This window comes from Molothrus ater, chromosome Z, assembly GCF_012460135.2.
Source record: "Molothrus ater isolate BHLD 08-10-18 breed brown headed cowbird chromosome Z, BPBGC_Mater_1.1, whole genome shotgun sequence".
Lineage (NCBI taxonomy): Eukaryota > Metazoa > Chordata > Aves > Passeriformes > Icteridae > Molothrus > Molothrus ater.
Genome location: NC_050511.2, coordinates 70,048,352 through 70,074,635, shown reverse-complemented (window position 1 = coordinate 70,074,635; position 26,284 = coordinate 70,048,352). Strand labels below are relative to the sequence as shown.

The 26,284-nt window shown below is 41.0% G+C and overlaps 1 protein-coding gene across 1 annotated transcript; it reads left to right on the top strand.

The window, feature by feature from the left end:
* Positions 1–3,687: 3,687 nt before the first annotated feature.
* MELK (maternal embryonic leucine zipper kinase) lies at positions 3,688–25,762 on the top strand. The gene is made up of 18 exons (XM_036403393.2): positions 3,688–3,746; positions 3,847–3,947; positions 4,233–4,318; positions 4,747–4,863; positions 5,383–5,526; positions 7,038–7,106; positions 8,200–8,292; positions 9,363–9,461; positions 12,369–12,437; positions 13,023–13,121; positions 14,154–14,240; positions 15,599–15,727; positions 18,293–18,433; positions 19,082–19,307; positions 21,047–21,140; positions 21,553–21,721; positions 24,194–24,297; positions 25,403–25,762. The coding sequence occupies exons 2-18, from the start codon at positions 3,884–3,886 to the stop codon at positions 25,578–25,580; spliced, it is 1,968 nt and encodes a 655-aa protein (XP_036259286.1). The 5' UTR covers positions 3,688–3,746; positions 3,847–3,883; the 3' UTR covers positions 25,581–25,762.
* The last annotated feature ends 522 nt before the right edge of the window (positions 25,763–26,284 follow it).

Below are 26,284 nucleotides of genomic sequence, written 5' to 3'. Positions count from 1 at the left end.
GTGTTTCTCACAATTTACTCCTCCTGTTTCCCACCCTTTTCCTCCTTCACATTTCCCTTCCTTTTTTACCTCATGTTTCCTGTCCTTTTCCTCTCACATTTCCCACCTTTTAAATACCTTGACAGATGGTAGAAGCAGTGGCCTGACCTTGATTAACAGCTCTTCTCCCATGGGACACAGAACACCAAGGGATCAAATACAGCTATAAATACCTGTGCTTTGATGTACAGCCCTGAAATCTGGTCTGTGAATGTCTGTGGGATGAATTTTAAGAGCTAGAAACATCAGCTCTACTCTCCTTTATTTTGTATGGTTACTTTCTCTCTCCTACTGGCTAAATAATTGATCCTAAATTTGGACACGGAAGAAACATACAAACACTCAAGTGTGTTTAATAAAGACAATCCTGTTTGACAAAGTGGCGGTCTGTTATTTTCAGTTGCTACACAGACAAAGTTAAAAACTGGCTTCTATATCTTTGCACAGACTGGGCATCATGAAGCTGTCTCAGGGCTCTGCCTCTAGCCAAAGAAGCCACCTCCATCCCATGCTTCCACTTTCCCACAGGTGGACCTGAGGCAGATGCAGGTGAATGGCAGGCAGATGTATGCAGCACTGCAAGGCAGCCAGAGCCAAGTTTTTACCATCTTCCCATCCCAAGGAACTGCTAACAGGCAGGCAGGAGGAACAGACAGGGGGCAGGAGCAAGGGCCACAGTCAGGCAGCCGCTCTCCTCAGCTTCTCTCGCAGATGAACAGCCTGGTGCAGTGTGTCACTGCCTCGTCCACACCAGAGTGACACCAGAAGAGAGAGCCCATCTGACAACAATACAGGTGGCAGCATTCCTGCACACATAAGCTGCCTCCTCTGACAGCAGAATCCAGCAGCTGACTGTTTCGGCCAGGGGCAGGAGAATGGCCATCACCACAGCCAACAACAGGCCCATTGCTCAGGGCACCCACAGTGAGTAGGGTACAGCCACAGATGTTCAGAGCATGAGGGCTGCACCACACCATCACGAAGCCTATGTTGCAGGTGCAAAGGACAAGAATCAGATCCCTATGCATGACATCCCTCACAAGAACTACATGTGGAGCCAGAGGCACAGCAGAGTGCTGAGACTAGGCACACAGCATGGCTTCATCAGCTTCCCTGGGCAAAGATGCAGGGACATGGCACTGGACAGAGCAGCATCATTAAATGCAACCTCAGCAGCAGGTCTCTGCTGGTGCACCACAAGACTGCAAAGGTTCTGAGCATTGTGTCCAAGACAGAGCCTTCACAGGAAGTGAAGATGAAAAGCCCAGCCTGCGCAGAGCATAGACTGCCCCTGCTCAAGAAAGCCAGACAAATTTTCCAGGATTCTGAAAAAATCATGAGTCATCAGAGGGTGCTAGAGCTTCTGGAACCAAATTTTCCAATCATGCCACCTTATCTGAGGAAGAGAAAGAGTGGGAAGATGATGGATAGCAAAAGCTCTGCCAAGGGAAGACAAAGAGCTATCCCAAAATGAAGGCAAGAGACCAAGAACTGGCTGAAAGCCAAGACAACAATGAGAAAGATCTGTCTCAAGGTGAATGCAGGAGATGAAGAGTTGGCACAGTGAGAAAAATACAGTGATAAAGAGTTGTCATAATGGGAATACAACAATGTCATGTTGTACAACAAAGACACGTCCCAAGAGGAACATGGGAATGACAGAGAGATGTCCCAAGGCAAATACAGGAGAGACAAAGACCTCTCCAAAGGGGAAGAGGACAATGACAAAAAATTTGCCCAGCAGGAAGACAACAAAGACATGTCCCAAGATGAATATCATTTTGACAAAGGCATGTCCTAGTAGGAAAATGACAAATACAAAGAGGTCTCCCATGGGAAAGACAATGTCCCAACAGGAACAGGAGAAAGACCAAGACCTGTCCCAAGGGGAAGGCAGCAACAACAAAGAGCTCTCTCAAAGGGAAGATGACAATAAAAAAAAAAAATGTCTCATTGACAAGACAAAAAAGACCAAGGTCTGTCCCCCACCAGAAGATGATGTCAGCTACAGCACCTGGGACAACTCCTTGGGCCCAGTGAACAATGAGGACCCTCACACTGCTACTCAGCTAACCCTAGCTGTCTCAGCAGCATGGTCACAGAGGTAGCAGAAGAGGCAGCTAGTGACCTGAGCACTTCTTGCCCCAGTGGGTGCCACAGCCTCTGAGCCAGCTTTGGCAGAGCTCCTGAGGAAGGGGAGCACCAGGCATCTCTTGCTTCTGAGGAACAAGAGGCAGCAAAAACAGCTTCTCTGGCCTTCAGTGGGCAGGTGACAGGTGCAGGGGCAGAGAGCCAGGCAGCTGCACTGCACAGCCCCTGCTGCTCACCCAGTCCTTCACCTCGCTTGTTAGAAGCCCATGCCCACAGCAGTGGGCAGGGACAGTTGGAGGTTTCAGTCCTGTTAGTGCCAAAGTCCAAGGATAGAGCCTTTGCCAAGGAGGAGGAAGAGTGGAAAGACTACATCAACTAAGATCTGTCCCTAGAGGAAATCTGCAGTGTCTAGGGCCTGTCCCAAGCGACAAAAAGCTATCCCAAGAGAACAAGATCATGTATTTCTACAGAAAAGGGACTCTAATCCTGCCCCCTGAGAGGCACAGGCATTTTGCCTGCACAGCCACATACCAGTCCAAGCCTTGCCTTGCCAGATGGAAGCCTATGCCCTCAACAAGCAGTGGGCTCTTTACTGGCAACAGCCATCCTGCTTCAGGAAGGCATTCCAGGCTCTGCACAGACCGTTTGGTAGCTCTGCATGGTAGCACAAGGATGGGACAGAGGACTAGCACCTTGCTGCCAAGGCCAGGCTGATCTCTGGAGGTATGGCTGGCCCTGAGCCTGTGCAGCATCCTGAGGGAGCCACACAGTCTAGTTCTGCTGTGGACATTTTGATAAAAGTTGATGATTTTGCAACCTTATTTTCCCCCCTGTTTCCTGCCCATTTCCCCTCACATTTGCCATACTTCTTGTGTTTCTTCGCGTGCACAGAGCAAAGCTGCAATTCTGCATTAATGAGACTATTGTCTATTAATAGTCATCTAAACATATACCTCACAACGGAGACTCCCACCTGCCCCGCGCTGCTCTGGCCCGGAGATACTCGGACCGTGGCTCGGATACGCCAGCCCCAGGATGCCCAGGAGCGGTGCTGGGAACGGCAGCCACGGCCGGCCGGGACTTTGGCGGAAAAGTCCGCGGGGAGCGGCGGGAGACACCATCTCCTCGGAGCAACGGCCTCGGCCGCCATCTTGTGCCTGGCGCCAGTCCCTGCGGCGTGGACCCCGCTCCAGTCCCGACCGCTGCTCCGGGGTACGCGCTTTCTTGGGAGAAGCAGACGTTTTCTATCTCCGTAGGGACTGGTCTCGGCTGAAGCTGCGCCCGTTAGCAGCCAGCGGGCCGGCAGCACACACCTTCCCACGCTGGCAGCCCCCACTCCCGGTCTCCCCCCCTTCCGGTCTCCCTCCCTCCTGGTGTACCGTGCCTTCCACGCCCGTTCCGGTTTGGCGGCGCGCGGAGATTGGCTTTTCGATCCCGGAGGCCGGAAGCGGGGCATTTGAACGGTAACGGACGCCCTAGGCTGCTCCGCTGTGGGGTCGCTGCCTCGGGACGGAGTAACACTCGGGACGGCTCCTGCCGGCAGCGCCCCAAGAAACGGGGTAGGACTCGAGGTTCTTCTGGCCGCTGCTACTCGGGTCGCTGGGGAGCCGTGACAGGTCTGTGGGAACAGCAGCCGCTCCGCCTTCCCCGGGGGCTGCTGCTGAGTCGGTTCCTCTGCCCGAAAGCGTGAGCGCAATCTGCGGTCTCCCCTTGCAGGTGCTGAGAAGAGCTGCCCGCGTCCTGCGGTCGCAGAATGGCCGGAGATGACTATGAGGAAATTCTCAAGTACTATGAATTACACGGAACAGTTGGCACAGGTGGGCTCAGTCTGTGAATGCTAGCAAGTGTGTGTGATGTGTCCGCTCACCTCGATGTTTATCTGAGAGATTAACTGTTACTTCAGAGTCTGTGGGTCATGTTTCTCGGTGTATTTTGCGGGTCACAACTGTGGAAGTGTAACTGGAAGGTAGTGGCAGCAATTGCTTCCTCCTCTAGCAATGATGCTACATGCTGTGCATCATATTTGCTTCAGGGCAACTGAGATCAGGGTGAGAAAGCTTGTCACCATGTAGAGCTTTATACATTTCTTTTTTAAATTCCAGGTGGGTTTGCAAAAGTAAAACTTGCACGACATCGTCTCACTGGTGAAAAAGTTGCAATAAAAATCATGGACAAGCTCGCTTTACAGGTAATCCAAATGATACCTCAGAGGTGGTAATGTGCTGTTCCTGTGGACCTCTCAGGAACAGGGATGCAACCTGTCACTGTAGGATAGTGGTAGATGCTGTAAACTTGAAAGGATTTTAATGGTACCAGAAATCCTGTGCCCTCATGTGGAGAGGGCAATATTCCCTGGCTGTAAAACTGAGGCAGTTACAGCTTTAAATATTAATTAACTAAATAAACTACTGTAAGTCAAATGGAGTGCTGATGAGAATAGTAGCATTGTATATCTGCCCCTTTGGGTTTTACTGACCAGTGTGTGAGGAGGGCAGGTAAGCAGTGACAGAACTGGTGCTGGTTTGAGTTTGAGCAGTTCTGATGTGCAGGCTTACTTTGAGGTACAGGCTGTCAAACTACTTGGCAATTTCATATCTTGCTGTTGTGATCTTTTAGGATGACTTGCCTCGTGTTAAATTAGAAATCGATGCCATGAAGGACTTGAGTCACCAGCACATTTGCCGGTTGTATCATGTGATTGAGACACCCAAGAAAATATTCATGGTTTTAGAGGTAAGGAATTGTGTTTCTGCTATGGCAAAAATCTCTGGGTTTAGCCGTAGCAGTAGATGGTAGTAGAGTCCAAATGAAACAAGTCTTAGAAAATCATCTCAATGATGAGTGCGTCCAAGGTGTTGTAGTTTAAAACTGAAGCTGATAATGTGTTCTGTCTCATTGTAAAAGCCACTTTTCACTGTTTGCAATAAACAAACTGACTTTAATTCCCACCTCACACTCCAAAAAACAGCGCCAGCAGGATATGTGGGACCTGAGAAGTGCCACCAAATTGTCATGTCTTAGGCAGTTTCTGTCACCTGTGCTGGTTGTGTGATATGGCTGTGGGAAGCATCAGGCAAGAGTTGGGCTCTTGGTCTTGCTGGATCTCTTGCACACTGGCCTGGGTCCTGCTGGGATTAAGTAGAGGGAGAGAAAGAGAAGAGTGCATTCCTGCTGTCCAGTGCCCTTGTTCATGTTTACATTTCATGACTGTATCCCAAATGTGTTCTTTTTTTTTTCTTTGCTTTCATGCAGTACTGTCCTGGAGGAGAGCTGTTTGATTACATAATTTCTAAGGACCACCTTTCTGAGGAGGAAGCTCGCATATTTTTTCGTCAGATTGTTTCAGCAATTGCTTATGTGCACAGTCAGGGATATGCCCACAGAGATCTCAAACCAGTAAGTCTGAACAGTAGTCAAATTTGCACAAATAATAATGAACACCCACTTTTATTTCTCTGAGTGGAGCTGGTATGAGTTGTCTTCTCTGTTCTCCTGTGCTTAGAGGTGTTTAGTTAACATTTGCTGAAAAGCATTATTTCTACTTATTGCTTTGCTCCTCAACTGAGCTGGATGTAGCTGTATCTGAGGAAGGCTCTTCCTCTGGAAGAGGAACAGAATAGTGCACTTCAGTTGAGAGTGGAGCAGACACAGATTTGATTTTGACTGTTAGGCATTTTTGCTATCCGCTTTATTCCAGCACGTACCCAGGGAGAGTTGTTATGGTTCCTCTCTATTGTGCAAACTGTTCTGTTCTGACATTCAAAGGAAAATGTGACTCCCACACTGTAAACAAGTAAGGACAGAGGAGGGATGAGCCACAAGACTGATCCTGTGGCTTTGCTGTGACCACAAGATTTAAGCGTGGGTTTAGGGAATGGAAGCCTTGAGACTATTTCTCCTAGAAGGGGTTAGAAGTTTGCATGTTCAGAGAAACTGATAACTGAGAAAAGCAAATTCTTTGGGTACAAGCGTTTTACTTGACAGCTCAGGAAATCCTTGTCTCCAAAGAGCTTCTCTCCAAGCAAAGCCTTCTGTGTCCCTCTTGGAAAGATTTGGTTTGTAGCTGGAGACCTGAGTATTCATAGGATTGTGAGATAACTTGGTTGGGAATTGACTTCTAGTGGCTTCTGCTTATATCTCCTGTTTAAAACAGTGTCAGACCAAACTTCTTCATCCAGGCACGTCTTGGACCTTTCCCTAGGATAAGGCACCATAATTTGCTGGGAAACCTGTTAGGCTCTTAACTTCTTTCTCATAAAAAAGGAAGTGTTTTTAGTACCAGTCTGAATGTCTCCTGAAGCTTGTTGACTGTCATCATCCCACCTTCTGCTTCTCTGGAGGGGCTGGTGCTGTCTTTATGCCCCCTTTGTAGGAACGAAAAGGCTGCCAAGTAGTCTCCACTGAAACTTTGTCACCTACAGGCTGAAAAACCATCTCTCCGTCAGTGTCCTCATGGAAAAAGTGCTCCAGCACCTTAGACAGGCTGGTTTCCATCCACAGAGTTGACCTTGGTTTGCTGTCTTTCCTGTGCTAGAGGGTGGGCAGAAACTGAATGTGCTGTTCTCAGTGTGGTGAACAGAGGGCAAGTGGCTTTCCTCATTTTGCCAGCTCTGCTTCTTTTCACATCATCTGTGATATCACTGGCTGCATTTTCTGCTAGGGCAGGCTGCTGCCTCACAGTTTTTGCTTTCTGTGTAGCAGCTCCCTAGGCCTCTCTGAGCAGGTAGGAGCTTGTATTCCCTGTCTGAAATGTAGGATATATTCATCAGCAACAGACTAAAATCTCCAGAGGAGAGCTTCAAGTAATTATGGCTGGTAATGGCAAGAAGAAATAGGGTGAACGAAAATGTGGTTTCTTGGATACCTGGCATTATGTAAGAATTCATTACCACTTTCTCTTTTACTAGGAAAATTTGCTGATTGATGAAGAACATAACCTGAAGCTGATAGACTTTGGACTTTGTGCAAAACCAAAGGTAAGGGTGTCAGTTGCTATCATAGCAGAGCTTAATTAGCTACAGCGCGCACATAAAAATTGCAGGCGTGCCTTCAGGGTGCAGTGCAGAGCCTTGCCCTGAATTTGAGCAGTTGGTGTAGTTGTCCCACTGCTAATTTCTTAGTAGGGCCTTACCAGAGTGAAACAGTTTTTGTGCACAGAATATCAGTTTTTCTCCTCCTGCACTTCATCTTTCATCCCAATATAAGGCACATATTGCCTTGTGTGTAGAGTATCTACTACCACAAAGGCTTGCACTGTAAAGCTTATGTTGGTGTCCATTTGCCCCCAATAATTTTCAATAGCATGTGTCATTTTCATAGGATTTCTCTATGTGTGGAGATTGTGGATCAAATAAAATAGATTCCCCTTACCTTTACGAAGTCTCTGCATCCACATGGTGGTACTGAGTTGTTTATCAAGTTTAAAGTTTGTTTCTATGTTGCTGCTCTGTTTGTCATCTTCACATATGAGATGGGTGCTGGGAAGAAGGAATTTAATGGAAATAAGATCTTACAGATCCAAAGTCCACAGATTGCTTTAGCTGAGTCAAGTTAAAGCACCTTGCAGGAAATCAGGAGTATTAGACCACAATCTTGGTGATACAATGTCATCTCACTCTGATCTGCTTAAAACAAAGCCCAGGCTAAGAAATAACACATTTTTAATAAGGAAGTATTTTAGTGGCTCTTCATGAAGTTATTGCCTTAGATATTGATATAAATATCCAACCAGCCTCCTGCCCAGTAGTTCCTGGATTACTAATTCCCAAATTCATCTGTTTTCTTTCTGGTCATAAAGGGAAGTATTCCTATCACAGGAGGAGCTGCAGAAAAGGCTCCTGGGAGAACATGTGAAGGAGCAGCTTGGGATCTGAACATTTATATGAGTCTCCTGGTCTTGGACAGTTTTTGCCTGGTGAAGCCATATATTATACCAAAGCAAAATGTTAGGTGACTGTATATAGACAGCATTAGAAAATGAAGCTTCTGAGGCCTTTAATATGTTGTTGCTAGAAGACACCATTTGCACTATAGCAATGCTTCTTTGTCATCAGTTTTATCTTATTCTAGGGTGGCCTTGATTACCATCTGAACACCTGCTGTGGAAGCCCAGCTTATGCAGCACCAGAGCTGATTCAGGGCAAAGCATACATTGGCTCAGAGGTAGGTGATAAAATTGTAGGTTAGGGTGGTTTTTTTTCCATGCGCACCATGTATATAAAGCTGGTGAGATTCAGATAAACTCCCCTGGTGTCTTTCTTTCTTCACTGTCATGTTGCCTCAGTGGCCCTCAAAAGCTGTGTGACTGAGAGTAGTGACAGCCTGGAATGGCTCCTGACCAAAGATTATGCACCTGGCTTCTTCATCTCTGACTAATCCTTCACTGTTCCCAGGTGTTGCTCTACAAAAAAATAACTGTCATCTACCACATTATTCCAAACAGCAATTTGTTCTGTTAATTTTCCAAGTCTTGTTGCAAATTTCTATGCCGTCTCAGTATCTTGTGTACTTTGCCTTTGAAATCTTCTATGAAAACTTGCTCTTTTTACTGTGCAGTGTACTAAAATTAAAGGGAACAAAAACTGTAGCATTTATTCAGCTTTGATTCCATGTCTAGAACATTGGGGTCTGCTACATGCCCTTGTCAATCCATTCAAAATGCTGCAATTTCAATCTCCTCAAACTTCCTTACTGTCTGTGCTGTTGGATGGAGTCAGTCTTTTTTCCTTTATCTCCTTTGTACTACTGTCCCTGACCTCTTAAGTCTTGCTTTCTTTTAGTTTTTCACAAAATTGTGGTGCTTCTCAAACCTCCTTTATCTTTATGACTGAAGTGAGAGTTGAAGTATGAGGCACGTAGACCTTGTCATGTTCATACAGAAAAGAAACAGTGTGACTTTAAAGCTGATTGTTACTGTACTGACAGCTGTCATAATCACAAGCACTTTCGAGTACAAAATCCCTTCAGATGAGTTTGATTTCCTTTTTGTCACTGAATTCCTTGTAGTTTGAAGGTAATGCAGCAATTTGGTGACCTAAGAAAAAGGGTAATGGTTTTACTAGTGCTCTAGTTTCAGTGAAATGAAAATTGTGTGCTTTCACGAGTTCTGTCCAGAGTTAAGGAACCTACTTTCCACATGTTTCATGTGGGCTTTGCCAAAAGGACACAATGTGATCGGTCTCTAAGCTATTCTAAGCAGAGGAGGTTTGTGAACTCTCACTTTTATTTTTTAGGCAGATATTTGGAGTATGGGAGTACTGCTGTATGCTCTGCTGTGTGGCTTTCTCCCCTTTGATGATGATAATGTCATGGCTGTCTACAGGAAGATCATGGTAGGTATTGATGATACTAGAATACATGAGGAACAGGAATCACTAAGCATTATGGGAAATTTTTACTTTCTGATTTGAGCAAAAAAATCTTTATCTGCTGAATTTTGTTATATTTTGCTTCTCTTTGGATCAGTACTTTGTGGATTTGTTTCTGTTTTCCCTCAGCCTGTGCAGTACTCTAGCTTGGTCCTATGATACAGTAGAAAAGTGAGTTTTAGGAAAAGCATTTTCTTGCTAGTGAGCTGGACTTTTATATCTAAGTGTTTATCTGTCTTCTCCCTAAAAATTACTAAAAAATACTCTTCTTGAATGTCAGCCACTCTCATGTGTAGGAAAAGCAGGATTCTGCATCTGCTATTATACTTTCCTCTTCCAAAAGGAGTTGAATAAATAGTAAATAATACGATTAAGTCATTGATTCTTTCCCTCTAAACTCCTCTTGATGTGGCTAAACAGCTGTTGTTCCTCATCACATATGCATCTCTGCCAGCCACTTCTGAGCTGCCATAAAAATCTGTGTTAATGAAGCTTGGTCTGAGTTGGATGATGAAGAGCAGTGTAGAGTAATGGCTTTGTATTCCTCTACCTCATTCTCCTCTCACCAAGAGTCTGATCTGTCTTTAAAAAGACAAAAAACCCTTCTTGAGAGTATTCAAGGACTACTTTGGCAGGAGGCAACTGATGCTGGTTTGCACAGAAAATGTTTTCAGGGTGCAGAACAGTCTGAGCTCTATGAAGCACCTGATTATTTCAAGAGAGTGGATTTTTAATCTGGAATTGGAGTACACTTGAGTACCTTGACAGAAGGAAGTACCTTGACTAGGAAGCTTAGTTTGAGTTATTGAAGAGAACTTTAAAAATAAAAAAAAGGAAAAAAAGCAAAGACTATCTAATACAAAGAGATTGTGTAAAGGTGCTAATGTTCAGATGAGATGCCAGTATTTTACATGACTTCCCAACTCATATAGTACTAGAATATCTTGAGTTGGAAGACAGCAAAAAGGATCATTAAGTCCAGCTTCCTGCTCTTTGCTAGACTACCTAAACTAAACCATGTGATTAGGACTCTTGTCCAAATAATGCTAGCAAGCACTTAGTTTCTCAGTGAAATTGCCATTAAGTAACAGGGTTGTTGAGCTGCTTTTCCCTCTCTGCTTGTGTTGTAAACTGTGTTGTCTACCCAGAAGGTCAGAGCACATTGAGAACGTGTCCACTTGTAAGCATGCTGTCATAGGATGACAAAACCCTTTTTGGTGCTCATTACACCATAATGCAGAACCTGGTAAATGAACCAACTGCTTAAGGCATTCACTGAGCTGAGAACTCAGATGTGAAATGGAGATCTTAATTAAGAGTATCAAAAATTATTCTGTGTAGTTACCATAGTCCAGACTGGACAGGAACTATGAACTGAGTTGTTTGTAGCAACACAGTGTCTGGCAGTGGAATGAGTTGAAATGAGCTGAAACAACAAATGAGGTTTTAAAGCTTGTTCTGGGAGCAGTCAAAAACTAATCATGTTAAGATGCATACTTGCTATTTCCACTCTGAAATTGTTTTAATTAAATGTGGTTGTGAATTGAAAATTGTTTCAAATGAGGACACCCACTATTATGGAATTAGCTTCACACATTTTAAATCCTGAAATTTATTGTAATCTCATCTCAAACCTGTTGCTCCAAGTCAAATCTGCTGCTTGAATTTAAATAAAATCATATGCCTTACATGCAGTGTTAATTCCCTGGAATGTACTCTTCATTTGTGAATCAGTGGCTTGACTTTTTGACTGAAAAATTAAGCTGTGGTACAACTACTGTAAAAAAAGATTTACTTCTGGTATTACCTTAGGTGCTTGGTAGATATCATAATCTATTTACTATCCAGTATTGCCCACAGTACAATAGATGAGAATTGCTCTTTGTTATGTTGGTGTTCTGTAGCATTATACTAAACCCAAAATGTAGATTACCTGTGTTGCTTAGTTTCATAGTAAAGCTATGTTGTAAAACAGCCTACAGAACTATTAGTAAATAACTTACTAGTAGTGTCTGTAAAGATGTAACTGAAAGTTGTTAATCTGTGATGTCAACACAATGCATACTGTACTTAGAAATGTGGCTGCATATGGTACCAACTGTTTTGTTATTAAGGCATTTCTCTGTAGAAAGAAAAATGCCATTACAAAACTTATAGTTATGTTACTTGACAATGACTTTGTATTGATTTTTTCTTTTTAGCTCAGTTTTCATTCAGAAATAAGTGATTCTTGGTGGTGAATTTGGTTTCGTTTCAATCTACTGTTATGCCTCACTTCTGGGAGTCGTTTTTTTCAATTTTCTTCTAATCAAAAATTAAAGTAAAACAACTGTAAATTATTATCTTGAAAAAATCTCACTTGCTAGATCTGTAACCCTTCTCCTGTCTGCTATATGAGATTGAAAGTTTAGCATTAGATGTAACCTATTCAAAAAAAATATCTTAATACCGAGGATGGTGTAATTTTAGTGTCTGAAAAGTAGTGATTTCAGGGAATCTTCACATTGCAAAGTGCTAGTATCAGCCATTCATAATCCAGTATGTTTGCACTTCTAGAACTTCAGTATGAAGTTGATAGCATGAACCAAGACAATGGAGAAAGGAGCAGGTTAACTGCAAAAGTGGGTGGAAATGGAAGTATCACACAAGCAGAGTGGACAAAAACCACAGCTGGTGATTCAAGCATTTTCCTTACTAATGCTGCTGGGTTTTAGTACTGCCATGACATCTATGCATGTCATTCTTTAAACAAAGTTCACATCTTCCTACTGTTCTATTTTTTACAAAGTACAGTTGTCACTATTGTCCAAGTAACTTAGTCGTTCTGTTTGAGGTTCAGCGTTAGTTCTAAATCCTCTTCTTTCCTTGCAGAGAGGAAAATACAGTACTCCAAAGTGGCTCTCTCCTAGCAGTACACTCCTCCTTGACCAAATGCTGCAGGTAAAGGTTATTGTTTCTGTTCAATAGATGTATAAAGTACTGTGTAATTTGTTCAAAACATTACATCAATGAAATATTTAAAAATATTCTGTGTTCAAATAAGAAGTTTAATTCTTGCAATTTTTAAAGAAAATATTACCATTGCCTTCAGCAAAAAAATTCACCCACGCATATTTCTTTGGGAAATATGTTTGATTTAAGAAATAATTACCAAAGTTTACATGATTTAACAAAGTCTTCAAACAGCATGCATTTGGTTTTTCGTCATGTGCTATAAAAACAAGAGTTGTTTTGTAGTCCAAATGTATGTTTGGACTATATACGTATACATATATATATGGACGTATACACCTAAGAAATAAAGCCAATGCTGCATATCCCTGGGAGATCTGTTGTAGCTGTAGGTTCCATAACTGCTCTTCACAGCTAAGATCTTTGGGTGTGAGCTTCCTTTTGTGAAGCTCTGAAAAAGTACTCGTTTCTGGTTTTGTCTCTAACCACCCTAACATTCTGGATGGAAGATAAATTGTTTCTTCACTTTTTCTCCACAATTTAAGTATCACTTTGATTTTTATGGCACACCAGGTCGATCCAAAGAAGCGGATTACAGTCCAACACCTGTTAAGTCATCCTTGGCTCATGCAAGGTTTTTCTGATGCTGTTCAGTGGCAAAGTAAATACCCAGTAAGTACTTTGGTCAGATAGATACTAAAGCATTTCATGTAATATTTGCTGGCTTACTACCATCCTCATAGTGCGTGGTATGAAATTGTTACAAGCTGAACTTTGAGATGGTTGTGGTTCTTTTCTGATTCTTTTAGCTGTCAAAATATTTTTACTTGGTCTTGATTTCTCTTGAGGAGAAATTTCAAATGTGTATTCCTTATATTCTTTAGCTGAATATGCAGAATAACTGAATTCTCATCAAAAAGTGAAGTCCTTCCACATATGAATGACCAGTTCCTTCCCTAGGCTGCTTGATCAGTACTTTCTTTAATTTGTAAAACACAAATATTCAAAAGGTCATGCCAGATATGGTAATAGTTTATCTTGTATGTAGTCCTCAATGAAAATTGGAATTTTCAAAAATTCCAATGAAAATAAAAGAAATTTAAAATTTTCCAATTTTTAATTGGAAAATTTAAAATTTCATTGAAAGAATATTCATCCTGTCTCTCTGTCACTTGTTTTACTTATGTGAGAGATGAACACAATATGGAGAGGAAAAAAACCAATAATAAAATAATCTGGCTGTCAGCAGAATGTGCCAGGTTCCTGCGTGTTGACAGTCAATGCTTCCTATTGCCATTAGATGCCACTGTTACCCCAAATAAAGACAGTTTGACTGTGCTCACACCATCAGCACAACCTGGCTCTGGTAAAGATGGGCATGGCTCATAGCTTTGGATATTTATAGGCAGATGAAAGCATACCTTCCATTGTAGTAAAAATCTTACCGGCTTTTGGGTAGCTTATTTGAATTTATAAGCTCTCACCTGTGAGGATTGCGGCTGTGAAGTTGTTGAAGTTGTATGACTTTTTCAGTGTGTTTTCTACAATGTTTAGCTGTGATACTAAACATTTGAAATACAAGGTCTAAAATCATCATTGACTATTGACTCAGCCCACTGGGTTTCACAACAGTGTCACTGTCAGATATGGATTAGGGGGGTAAACTGAAAACCTCACATTTCAATATCCATTGTGTTGTTGCAGCTGGGACATCTTGATGAGGACTGTGTAACAGAGCTTTCTGTGTTTCATGAGCAGAGCAGGGAGACTATATTGCAATTAATAAATGAGGTAAGAAGTTTGTCAGTGATTTACAGTAATTAAATACAGTAATAGAGTAAATAAATTTACTGTGTTACCAGATCAATACTAACATATTCCAAAGTATGATATTTTACATACATTTCAGATTTAAGGAGGCCCTGCAGAACTCTAGAATCTGGCTGTAGCTTATAACTACAAGCCACTATTTCAGAAGATCAAATTTATTTATTTCTTTTTCTCTTTTAATTGTGATCTTCATGTTCCCTGAATCTTACTATTTGCTCTATCCTACCACAATGGTAAAATCCCTCTGAATCTCTGAAAGTCAGAATAGACTTGTATAAATTTATAGTTGAACAACAGATACCATTTGCTGGGTTAACTCTTTGCTTTGAAATTGTTCAATAAAGAGTAGGAAAAGAAAAAAAAAATAGAAATATCAACAACACCCACGCAGTCTAAAAAATACGGGGCTTTTTGAGTTGCTATTCACAGATTTCTAAAAACAGTGAGTATGTTTAATCATTTTTGATGACAAATTACAAAAGTTGAACTGAATACTTCTGGAAGAATTGTGCAAATGTTAGCACTAACATTGCAGGCTGTTGAAAAGACTTAGAACATGATGTGTACTCCAGCTTTTACCTTAATCTGAAAAGTCTTCATTAAAACTCAATTATCTGCTTCTTTGTACTTCTTAGCAGTGACAATAGTTTTGGGTTTCTGAAAATACCTGGGTTTTCCACATAACTGTAGCAGAAACAGACTTTTTAAATGTGTGTGATACTTACAACAGACTTCTGGAGTTAATACTTTTTGTTCTTTAGTTATAGCAAATAATCAGAATAACCTGTTTACAGAGGTGAAAGTCCTTCCAAATAAGTTTATGATGTTTATATAGTCCTTTCCTGGAAGACTTCTAATCCCTTATAACTTATTCGAACTAACTACATTTGATGGGCTGCAAACCCATCAAAAGTGGTGTGTTCCTCACACACACAGAGTTGCTGAAAATCATGCAAAAAGTTGGCAGTTATGAAAGAATGAGCAGGAGTTACTTCCAAAAAATTTATACTCTTGCTGAAGTCAACTGAATTACTAGAATTTGCATTCACTTCAGTAGATCTTCACTCCAGCATTTCCATGCTACTGCATGAACTACAAACTTGCAAACAACCAACATAGTGCCTTTTTCTTGATTTCAGGCACGTAATGCAAATCACTTGAAGTCTGAAATTACAGTTATGTGTAATTAGGGTTGCATATCAGGTAGAAAAACTTGTAGAGACATAGAAATACTCAGAAGGCTGTGCTTGACTTGTACTTGCAATGTTTCCAAATAGGAGATTAAAATACTTTTTCTTTCCTTCTCCCTGACCCCACAGTGGAAATATGACCACATGTCAGCAACATACCTCTTGCTTCTATCCAAGAAGGCTCGTGGCAAGCGTGTTCGTTTAAGGTTTCCATGTCTAACAGAGCATGCCAATACCGTGGTGTCGACAGTCCTTGAGGTAAATATGAGTTCAGCAGGACAGCATCTTGCTTACAATCCTGCTCTGCATTGGCAAAGCTCTGCCTGGAGAGGCATTCTGGTGCTCTAAACATCAGGAAGAGAGCATGAGCCTGAGTTTAGCTCAACTGGTTAGAGCATGGTGGTAATAACACCACAGGGATTTTGATTTTGTACAGCCCATTCACTTAAGAGTTGGATTTGATGATCTTTGAGGGTCCCTTCTAACTCAGAATATTCTGTGAAGTACACAGCCAAAGTCTTGGGCATTAAAGAGTTCAGCGGTCTCATTAACATGATTTAGCAAGCTAGGCTGCTTCTCTGGATTGACTTCACTGGAATAGCCATCTATGAGGATTTGATGCATCAGGTGTTGCACAGAATCCCTCCTTGTTAATGGGCTCAAATCCCCTCTTTTGTGGCCTGGATAATTCCAGATCTTGTTCTGTGATGACTAACTGCACTCTGTTTGCCTCTGTTTTTTTCTGCCTTGAGGGTTGCATTTGGTAAGGAAAATCTTTTGATACCTTATGATATGTCACCTGGGGAGTGTTCTCTGAGATGACATAAACACTATGGGAACTGGTGATCAAATCAGAGGGAGTCATCCCTTTCTCATCTGTTTCACTTGAGAACATAATCCTAGAGAGGAAGCTGTTTACTTTGAGTGAAGGAAATGTGTTGCTGCTGGTTTTCTGATGATTGGTATTCTGAAGTAGTTTTGTATATCTTAGGGGAATTTCTATTCCTGTAGTTTGGCAGTGATAGGGCCTTTCAGAACATGGCTAGAGTTGCTAAACTCCTTGTAACATTGTATATAATATGCAAATGTATGTGACGTCAGCAATATTAGTCTATTTGACAAATTCCAAAGCATTCAGTGGAGTTGCAGACTTGTATAAGCTGTTTCCCCTTGAGACAAAGCATCTGTGAAATGGTCTGAGTATGCTGCTTTCTGTGTTAGAGGTAAGCACTCAGAATAAGTACCTTATGTATCTGATTCAGTTGCGTGTAAATCATTTCAGTTCACCCATACAGCTTTTTTGGTATGAGAATGCTAGGACTACTAGAGCTGCATAATAGATCATAAATCGTAAGTGTTCCTGATTATACATAATGTGATTTCTGCGATCATGGTGGGTTAGCCTTCTACACTCTTGATGATTAAGGTGGAGTTTCACTAGGTTCAGTTTTTCTCAACTGTTAAGCTACTTCATCTCTAGTGATGTCCAAGGTAAATTGGCAAATGCTACTAATTTACATATGCATTATGCCTTCCCAGATGATGGTGAAATTCATGCCTACACAATACAGCAATCTGTTAGTCCTCCTGCAGTGCTCAGAGCACATTTAACTTGCCTGTGTGTAGCCTCTGGGTGAATATCAACTGAATTTGCTGGAACACCCAGCTAACAAAGCTCTCTAGCTGGACCTGCTCTAATGTGAAGACAACAAGGCAAACAGAAGCTTTTACTTAGCCATTTCTGAATTTGGTGGCACAAGCTTGTACATAACACTGCTTGACTTCAAGATGTTTGATATAGAAGCATATTGCAAAAATAGTCACCGTGCCATGAATTACATTTAGAACACAGCAGCTGACGTATCCTAATCATGCATTCATGTTTAACGGAATGTGAGTTCAACTACAGTATCAGCTTCTTGTAGTTAGCAACCCTCTGGTAAGGGCTTTTGAGTAAGGTATCATACAAGCTCTAGAGCTTATCAGACAGCTCTCTATTCCAGTAGTAATGAGAGATCTGCTCATTGTGATATCCTTGATCATGGGACAACAGAAAGTTACCTACCAGCAGAACATAAGTTACTAAAATGTCATCCATTCCAACTTTTTATAATGGTGTCCATTTCAGCCAAACACTGACAATTTTAAATTACTCTGTAGAGTTTTGCTGTAATGGCATGAAGTAAATCCTTGGGAAGAGTTTCCTGTAAGTAGCAAAAGGGTCTTAGAGACTAAGGATGCTTTGATATATACCTGCTTGTATGTGGTGTGAACCATGAAGGTTTGCAACCTTGGCTGAAGTTACAAATCCCTTGATTTAATAACTGACAATTTTTTGGGGAGAGCAGAGCTAGCCATCAGATGAAGGGCTCCAAATACTAGTTCCAATTAGTGTTGTGGATTCAGCAGTCATATGTTTTGGATATATGTGTTTACCTTTATCCAGCCCCTTTGAAACGTTACTTCATTCTTCTCTTGGATTCTTTCCAAATTATTACTAGGACTTTTGGTAAAAAGAGGTTGTGGTCCAAGCCTTGAATTCAAAGGTGGCTATTTTTGTGAGCTGCTTCTCTTCATGACACTGGTCAAGAAAGATGATTTGGCAATAGTTGTTTGAGAAGAGTTTCACATCAGCTTTTGATACAAATGACAAATCTATAATACAACATTAAAGTCATGTTATAACACCTAGGTCACCATCATGGGAACTTTCATTATTAGGAACTTAGAAAGAAATTAGATTTATACTTTAATGGCAGTCTTTTCTGATGAAATCTTACTTTTAAGTGTACAGTGGTATCTCAACTGAATATTTCTTTCCAGTCTGAAAAAAACTGTGAAGATATACCAGAGTGCAGTGAAGTGGCATGGGCATTTGTATTCATGGAATTTACAGATAGAGCTTCACTGTTTGAAGAATCTCCATCAGAAAAATTTGATATAAATACTCATGGAATGCAGCAGGTGTTTGATATGGTGTTCTTAATCCAAAAGTTCTTTTCATTATACATAAAAATTACTGGATATGCAAATGTTTGGTAGAATCTAGCCTAGTGGAGTTACAAGTGGAGTAAAGAAGTGTTTTAAATATATAGCTGAACATACATTGTGCCTTCTTCTAGCTCTAGGTAATTTGACTAAAACTTGAACTTTGATCATCTAGAAAATGAGTAAATAAGGATTTTAAAACCAACAGGAAAAAAATAAGGTGCAACAAACAAGGTCTCAGACCTAGGCTAGAGCTGGACAAGTCTCTGAAGAAGTGCAGCCTCTCTATATTGGACAAGAAAATCAAATGAAGCAATTAAAATTTTACAATTAAGCCAAAGGGAAATTTCCTACCTGTGCTTAGATGAGCTGGTGAGGAATAGCCTTAAATGTGCAAGCTAAAGAATTTAGAAGAGCTGGTAAAAAAGCAGCAAATTACTTGCAAACCTTATAAGCGAGTTGTTGAGGGAATCAGAAGTATTGAGGAGTATTTAACTATTGCTCTATAGTCAAGCATTGTATGATATTTTTACCCTGCTTCAGAATTTTCATGTCTGTAATGTTCCTGAATGTGATCAGAATACAGCAAGGATGGCTTTTTTCTTTTTGTTACATCTCTTGTAGCATTCGAGGCCTGATGCCCAACTGGAGGATACGGAATTCACACTGTCAACTCCAGTGACAAGAAAAGTGGCATCAAAGAAGCATAAAAATAAAGAGAATGTTGAGACAGTGTCAGCTTTAAGAAATGAAATGCCCTTTGCGCTTCCTACTCCTAAGACTCCTCTTGCAAAGAGTCAGATTGAGCCACAGGTACAAGCTGTTCCCCCTAAGGCAGCTGCTTTCAAAGGTATGTAGAATGTAACTAATGAAAGCTTAGAACATATATGTTGCTTGGGAATTACTGAAACTCAAATATAAGCACCATGTTTCTTCATCCAATACATCTATTCTGGAGCATTTAAATTTTTTTTCCCTGTGTACCACCCAGTTTCTTCTAGTACATCTGGTAGGGTGCTGCAATAGTTTTAACCATCCATCAGGGCATGTTACTTGTATTGCTACTCACAACTATCATGTGTGAACCCCTTTTGGTATACCCAAACAAGGAGCCAAGCATTCTGTTGTTAAAGCTTGCACCTGGTTCCACTTTTCTATGAAAGTTGAGATTGCAGTTTCCTCAATCCTGTTTTTCCTTTGTGATTACCTTGAATGAAAATAAAAGCATACTTTTAAAAATTAAAGCATACTGCTTTAATTGCTGGTTCTAAGAGAAATATAGCTTTTGGATTTCTTATGGTTGCATATCAGTATTTTCATAGGGGCCATCCAGTATAGCAGTGAAAATGCTTCTGTTAACAATATGTAGGTCTTGCAGCTATGCAATAGACCACAGAAATCTGTATAAATTATGTCAGCTTTTCTGAGTTACCAGAATTTTCTGTCATCAGCCTGTCTCGTTATGTACATATCCCATATGTTCATTACCATTTAGTTCAATGATTATCATTAAAGTTTTGGTGTTGATTCTGTAAATGCTAACTCTGTCCTTCAAATGCCAAAGGCTCCTTGCAATAGGAGACTCTTTCATTTCAGGTGCTAAGAAGCATTGTTCAGGAACAGTAAGTTTTTGCAGGATTTGAGTAATAAGGGATTTTGAACATAATGCTATTTAATGAGATCATTCATAAAGAATAGCAATACAGAAACTAGTTTATGAGTTTGCCTTAAGATTGTACATAACTTGAAATGTCTGTCATTTGTGTATATCTAAAAACAAGAGATACTACCCAAAATGGGAAATGTAAAAACACTTTTAGCTCATTTATTTAGTGACATTTCTGAGGATTAAACAAAGAAAGCTAATTCTTTGCCGCATTTAAAGATCTTTGATTCAGGAAATAGAAAAGGAAAAGAATCCACTGGAAATTTTGAGGTTGTTTGTCTGGAGCCGAGTGCAATTCTGTAGAGAGCTGAAAATTTGAACATTGAAGTTGGGTTTAATTGTGACAACTTATTTGCTGACTGTTTCACTTAGTGTTTTCTCCTGCGCCTTTAAAACCATGCTCTGCAGACACTGACTTTTAGATCATTGTGTAGCATGTACATTGTATATTAAACAATGTATTTTATACTATTTTTATATTATTTTTGTACTACATAATATACTAGTGTATATTATGACTATATAAACTTACACCCCTCATATAAGGCAAACAGATTACTGAAGAACACAACTAGTCAATGCAGCAGATTGCTCCATATTTATTCATGGACCAGCAGCAGAGCAAGAAAGCAATTCTAGTCCTCAAATCTCTAATTCTGAACTGCAATGGTTACTCCTAAGGTTTGACTTGTAGAGCCCTGGGGAAATCAGTGATAGTTTTAATTTGTAGAGTAGAGGTAGTATTAAAAACATATTTTATAATTCCCAAAATATAGACCTGAGATAGAAAAGGGGGTCTGCTGTTAGAACTACAGAATTGTAGAGAACTGTTAGAATTATTAATAATGAGAAATTATCAGTGAAGAAGAGAAGATCCTTTTACACAAAGACATACATGGTTTGGCTTGGACATTTTCTTTCAGAGAGTCAGTTCACTGCAGTCACCCCAATTAAGAAACCTGCTAACCCAACAAATGCAGATGAATTGGCAGCAGATGAGATTCTTCCTGAAAGAAGGTAAGTGCCCAGTTGTTTGTGTACATTCCTGATTTGGAGCAGGACTACCTTAATCCATTTGCTGCCTGGGAAGCCCTGTTACAACAGCAAGCTGCTGTTCCTATTCTTTCAGTAAAAACCTTTCTAAAACCTCTTTTTACAGTCACCAGAAAATAATGAAGGTAAAGAAAAATTTTAAAACTATGTAACTCAATATAATCTATTTTCTATAACATAGGTGCCTTCTTCTTCCAGGTCTCCAAAGAACTGCAATTTCTAGATACGTCTCTGGGTTTAAACTTCAACAGACTTTCAAACAGAAACTCCTATAATACATTGTACTTGATTTCATTTTCTTTGTTCTGTCATGTCTGGAAATAATAGGTTTTTAAGACTGAGGGAAAAATAACAGATTAATTTTTTCATGTAACAGGTGTCAGTCAGTGGAATTAGATCTCAACCTTGCACATGTGGATAGCAGCCAAAAGAAGAGAAAAGCTAAAATATTTGGAAGTCTTGAAAGAGGCCTAGATAAAGTGATCACGATGCTTACACCAAGCAAGAAGAAACGATGCACTAGAGATTGTCCAAGGAAACTTAAGGTATGGTTGCTGCAAAGGTCTTACATAAAGCAAGTATTATTATAATATTAAGTAATTATATCAGTTATGTATTTGTTGTCTTACAATAATTATGATTGAAAACATCCAGTAGCTTCAGAAACGATTTTGTGAAAGCTTGACCTGTCTTGCCTGAATTCTACCGTAAACTGCTCGTACAGTATTGCTAATAACAAGACAGTGCCCCAGTTATCACGTTCAGTTCATCTGGGGTTCAGGCAACAGATCCAGGGAGGAGTTTGGCCCTTGCTGCTTATAGCCCATCTAAACCAAATGTGAACGAAGCAGCATGGTTTGAAAGGAGAACTACTGGCTAGTTTTTAATCATGTTATTTGTATAGACATTTGTCTCTGTTTCTCTGCGAGCCTCTCAGGAACCCTGGGCCAGTCCCGAGTCGGCAGACACAGGGGGGCAGCCCCGACACAGCCGACAGCGGGGAGACACTCTCTGTGCCCCGAGGGTGCTGAGGGCACCTGGGCTGGGGGGAGACACTCTCTGTGCCCCGAGGGTACTGAGGGCACCTGGGCTGGGGGGAGACACTCTCTGTGCCCCGAGGGTACTGAGGGCACCTGGGCTGGGGGGAGACACTCTCTGTGCCCCGAGGGTACTGAGGGCACCTGGGCTGGGGGGAGACACTCTCTGTGTGTGCCCCGAGGGTACTGAGGGCACCTGGGCTGGCCGCCTTTGCAGCAGCAGAGACACCAGAGACATCGGTAGATGATAAAGGGCCGACTCTTAGCAGGGGTTAATCCAAGGCTTTATTAGGAGTCCCAAAGGAGCTCCTGCACCTCAGGGGGCTCCTGCCGTGAGCCCCGGGAGATGTGCCACGGTCACATTTAAAGGGAGGTGGAAACCAAAAGTAGATAACATCCTACCAACCATTAAGTGACCCTAAGGGATGGATGCTGGGGGATAGACATACAGGACAGCGTATGGGGCAAGGCTTGGGGGGCTGACTCCCAGCCTCTGGCTAATCACTCGACAACTTGGACCGAAACTTCTGGATGGAGGGAATGGGAGGCTGAGTGATTGACAGAGAGCCAGGGTGGGGGTTTGGGGATGATCTCATCCCGGGAGAGGGATAACACAGGTAAAGGGAGGGGAGTACAGTCTGGGATAAACCATTTGGGAAAAATATGGGAATACAAAACAAAACTACTTCAAAGTATTACAAAGTATAAAAACGCACTACAACAGACATTGCTCACTAAAATGTGAGACATTGCTCACTAAAAGCCTTTTCTCCTTCTACTGGAGAAAAGGCGCAAAGCGTGCACAGGTTGATGGCCAGTTGTGACAGAGGGGTAAATAACAAGAGACAGTTAAAAGGCTGTACTGAACTGAGGGGCATAAAATAACCTCATGTTCAACCTCAACATGAGGAAGAGCTTCTTTACATTGAGGGTGGCAGTGCACTGAAACAAGCTGCCCAGGGTGGTAATGGAATCTCCCTCTCTGGAGACATTCTAAGCCCACCTGGATACAGTCCTGTGCAACCTGCTTTAGGGGACCCTGACTTGACAAGGGGATTGGATTGCATGATCTACAGAGGTCCCTTCCAACTCTAGTGATTCTGTATACATTGTTCAAATGCAACTTAAATACTTCAGAAGCTATACGAGAAAAAAATTTGTACTTGAATCTTTAGGCAACATGTTTGAAAAACATAATTACCTGAAAGAGGGCAGGTTGTTTATCAAGGCATAAGCAGTTGTGTCAAAGCAAATGATGTGTCCCTTCAACTAACTGGCTGCTGGGATACCTACTACACACTGAGAACTGTCTGTCAATGATGCATGTTCAGGACAAGATAGTGGGCTACAAACCTGACCAGCCAGTCAGACAGGAGTCTAGACTGTGCAAATAATCCAGGAAGCTGAGCAACTGGAAGCTGTATTCTTTCTCTAAATGCCTTTAGTCTCCCGCCTCAGTTTCTCTTGTCTATAGTCTATGCAAAATTCCTGAGGCATGTCGAGAGATGCTGGGCTACAGTACCTCAAGACAGTGTTCCAGCAGTTATGTCAGAGGGTTGTGTACATTTAAATCCAAATAAAGACCACAAGAAGCACTTTTCAACTGACTTTGCATCCTCATCCTATGTTAATTTTTCAAGCTTTTTTTTTCAGTCTCATCTTCTCTGGACTGCTTCTGTGACTTCAGAAGCCAGATATAGGACATGTTGTAACCTCTTTTCTTTATACATGAAAAGTTGCCTGGCGCATTGCCTGCTCCTTGTTATCAGAAGCACTATGTCTCAGCATTTGGCCATTTCCCAGCTCTGGACCATACTGCAAGGTGATAGTTTTGGGATGTTGAAGCGTTTGTCACCATGGTTAGCTGATCTGAAACCTCCTTAGTGAAAATTTTTTGCAATGTCTTCAGTTTTAGGAGAGATTTTTATTTTTTTATTCCTTGTTTCAACAAGCCAATGTTACTCCTAATTTTACTTTTAGGCACATTGTAACATTACCACCACTCATCTGCTGAATCCAGACGAACTGTTGAATGAAATAATCATTGTTCTTTCAAAGAAGCATGTGGAATATGTTCAGAAGGGGTAAGTGTAAAATATTATTAGTTCAAATTGTATCTATCTAAATGGTTACTAGTCTAGTCCTTAAAAAACAAAGTATTTAAGCTTAGTTTCTTGACCTTATTGTAAAATAATCTTTATAGAAAGTGAACAAAGCACTAAATAAATATGTGCAATAAAACATGCCCAAACAGTGCAAAACTATATTAAGTGTCTTCTAGCAGACTTCTTTTACCAACAGGTATAAACCAATAGTAGCAGGGTAATGCTTAGGAAAAAAATCACATCAGCCATCTCATGTGAAATTTTAAATACCAAAAGCTGGTTTAGGTACAATCACATGAACAAATGGGACAATTTTGGAAAATAGTATAGATTCCTTTTAACTCTCATTCTTGGCAGTTAAAAGACATTAGCCTTTAGGCAAGAGGTCAGTACATTTTAAAATGTGTGCAGAAGCCACACAGCTTTTTGTGGATTATTTGAATTTGTACTGTTTACTAGCTACACTAAGCTACTGATTGCTTAGATTGGTTCTTACTTTTGATCAAACGGAAAGACTATTTCCTGAGTTCCCAATGCATGAAATAACCAATGTGCCCGCTTTTCAATATGTATTTTCTCAAGTTCTTGAGTATTTCAGTGTTGGGTATTGGTAGAACATCAGAGTATACATGAATCCTCTGATGCATTTCCAAACTTATAACATGGAAGGATGCTGGATTGCACAGCAGCACCTGCTTCCATTGTAATCATTCAAACTCTGCATTCAGTTTTTCCTACTTTCACACCAGCTGAGCTGCAGCCAACAGAGTGTTCTTGTCTAGGAAAAACATGGGAACTTTCCATCGCTCCAGCTCTGAGGAGAGGGGCCATTGGCTAGCAGGGGTTCTTGTGGCAGTGTGGGACATTGATGCTCCATATTGGTCCTAGGGCATAATAATAAATATGGTGCCCTGAAACTACAGTATTTACAAAGCTCTCAGGTGACTAAATTGTGGACTGTTTCACAATATTCTGAACAGCAATGGGGTATTTTATTTAAAGTGCTTCTACTGATTTAAAATAGCATTGCAAAACAAATATGAAATGGGTCAACAATTATTCTGCTTTTTCTTCTGTTTTGCAGTTATACCCTGAAATGTCAAACACGGTCAGATTTTGGTAAAGTAACTATGGAGTTTGAGTTAGAAGTATGTCAGCTCACTAAGCCGGAAGCAGTGGGTATCCGGCGACAACGGCTTAAAGGTGATGCCTGGGTCTACAAGAGGCTGATAGAAGACATCTTATCTAGCTGCCAAGTGTGAGTGGCAGAGTCTTTTATCACGATGTTTTAGAAAGGTCTTTTCAGACAAGTAATTCTTTCTCACACTCACAGCTATATGTGAAAAATCTGTCGTCTTGGGTTTTTAACCATTCCTCCTTGTACATATTCCTTCTGTATGCTTCCTTTACTATTAGGTTTATAATAAATGTTCTGCAACTGCAACTTTTCAGAAGCAAAATTCTGTAAGCCGTTCCTTTGCTTACATACTTTTCACATATCTGGGTTTAAAAAGTACTCATTTTATGTGCTGAAGCTTATTGTGGGATGTCTTCAGTTATCAAGTGCATGGTGCACAGTAATAGTCATTTGCATAATTCTCTTCCTGTCTCTGCTTAAGTAGGATTTATTGAGATCATTAACTAAGTCACAGCTGTGGTTCCCAGAGTTACACTATATGCTCAGTGTTGTACAAAATAGGACTGGCTTCAGTAAATGTGAAGTCAAGAGTGCTAGGATTTAAACTGATCCCATATAAAGCGTTGCGCTATCTTGTTATGAAGCCTCAGTGATGCTTAACAAGCCTGTGCACTTTCTGATGCTCTTGTGTTAACGTGATGATAGGAGGATCTCTGAAGAACACCACCATCTTTGAACTGTTCTGAATGGAGAAGGTATTTGTCAGCCAACTGTCTACAAGGAATTGAGTGACACCTTTAAGAGAACTTAAGCACCAGAAATAAAACT

What these genes read in the sequence shown, in the direction of transcription:
- MELK (XM_036403393.2), top strand. Translation starts at nt 3,884, where the DNA reads ATGGCCGGAGATGACTATGAGGAAATTCTCAAGTACTATGAATTACAC. An exon ending in TCCTTGACCAAATGCTGCAG is followed by an intron (nt 12,438 to 13,022) that starts GTAAAGGTTATT and finishes ATGGCACACCAG; the next exon opens with GTCGATCCAAAGAAGCGGAT. An exon ending in TGGTGTCGACAGTCCTTGAG is followed by an intron (nt 15,728 to 18,292) that starts GTAAATATGAGT and finishes ATTTCTTTCCAG; the next exon opens with TCTGAAAAAAACTGTGAAGA.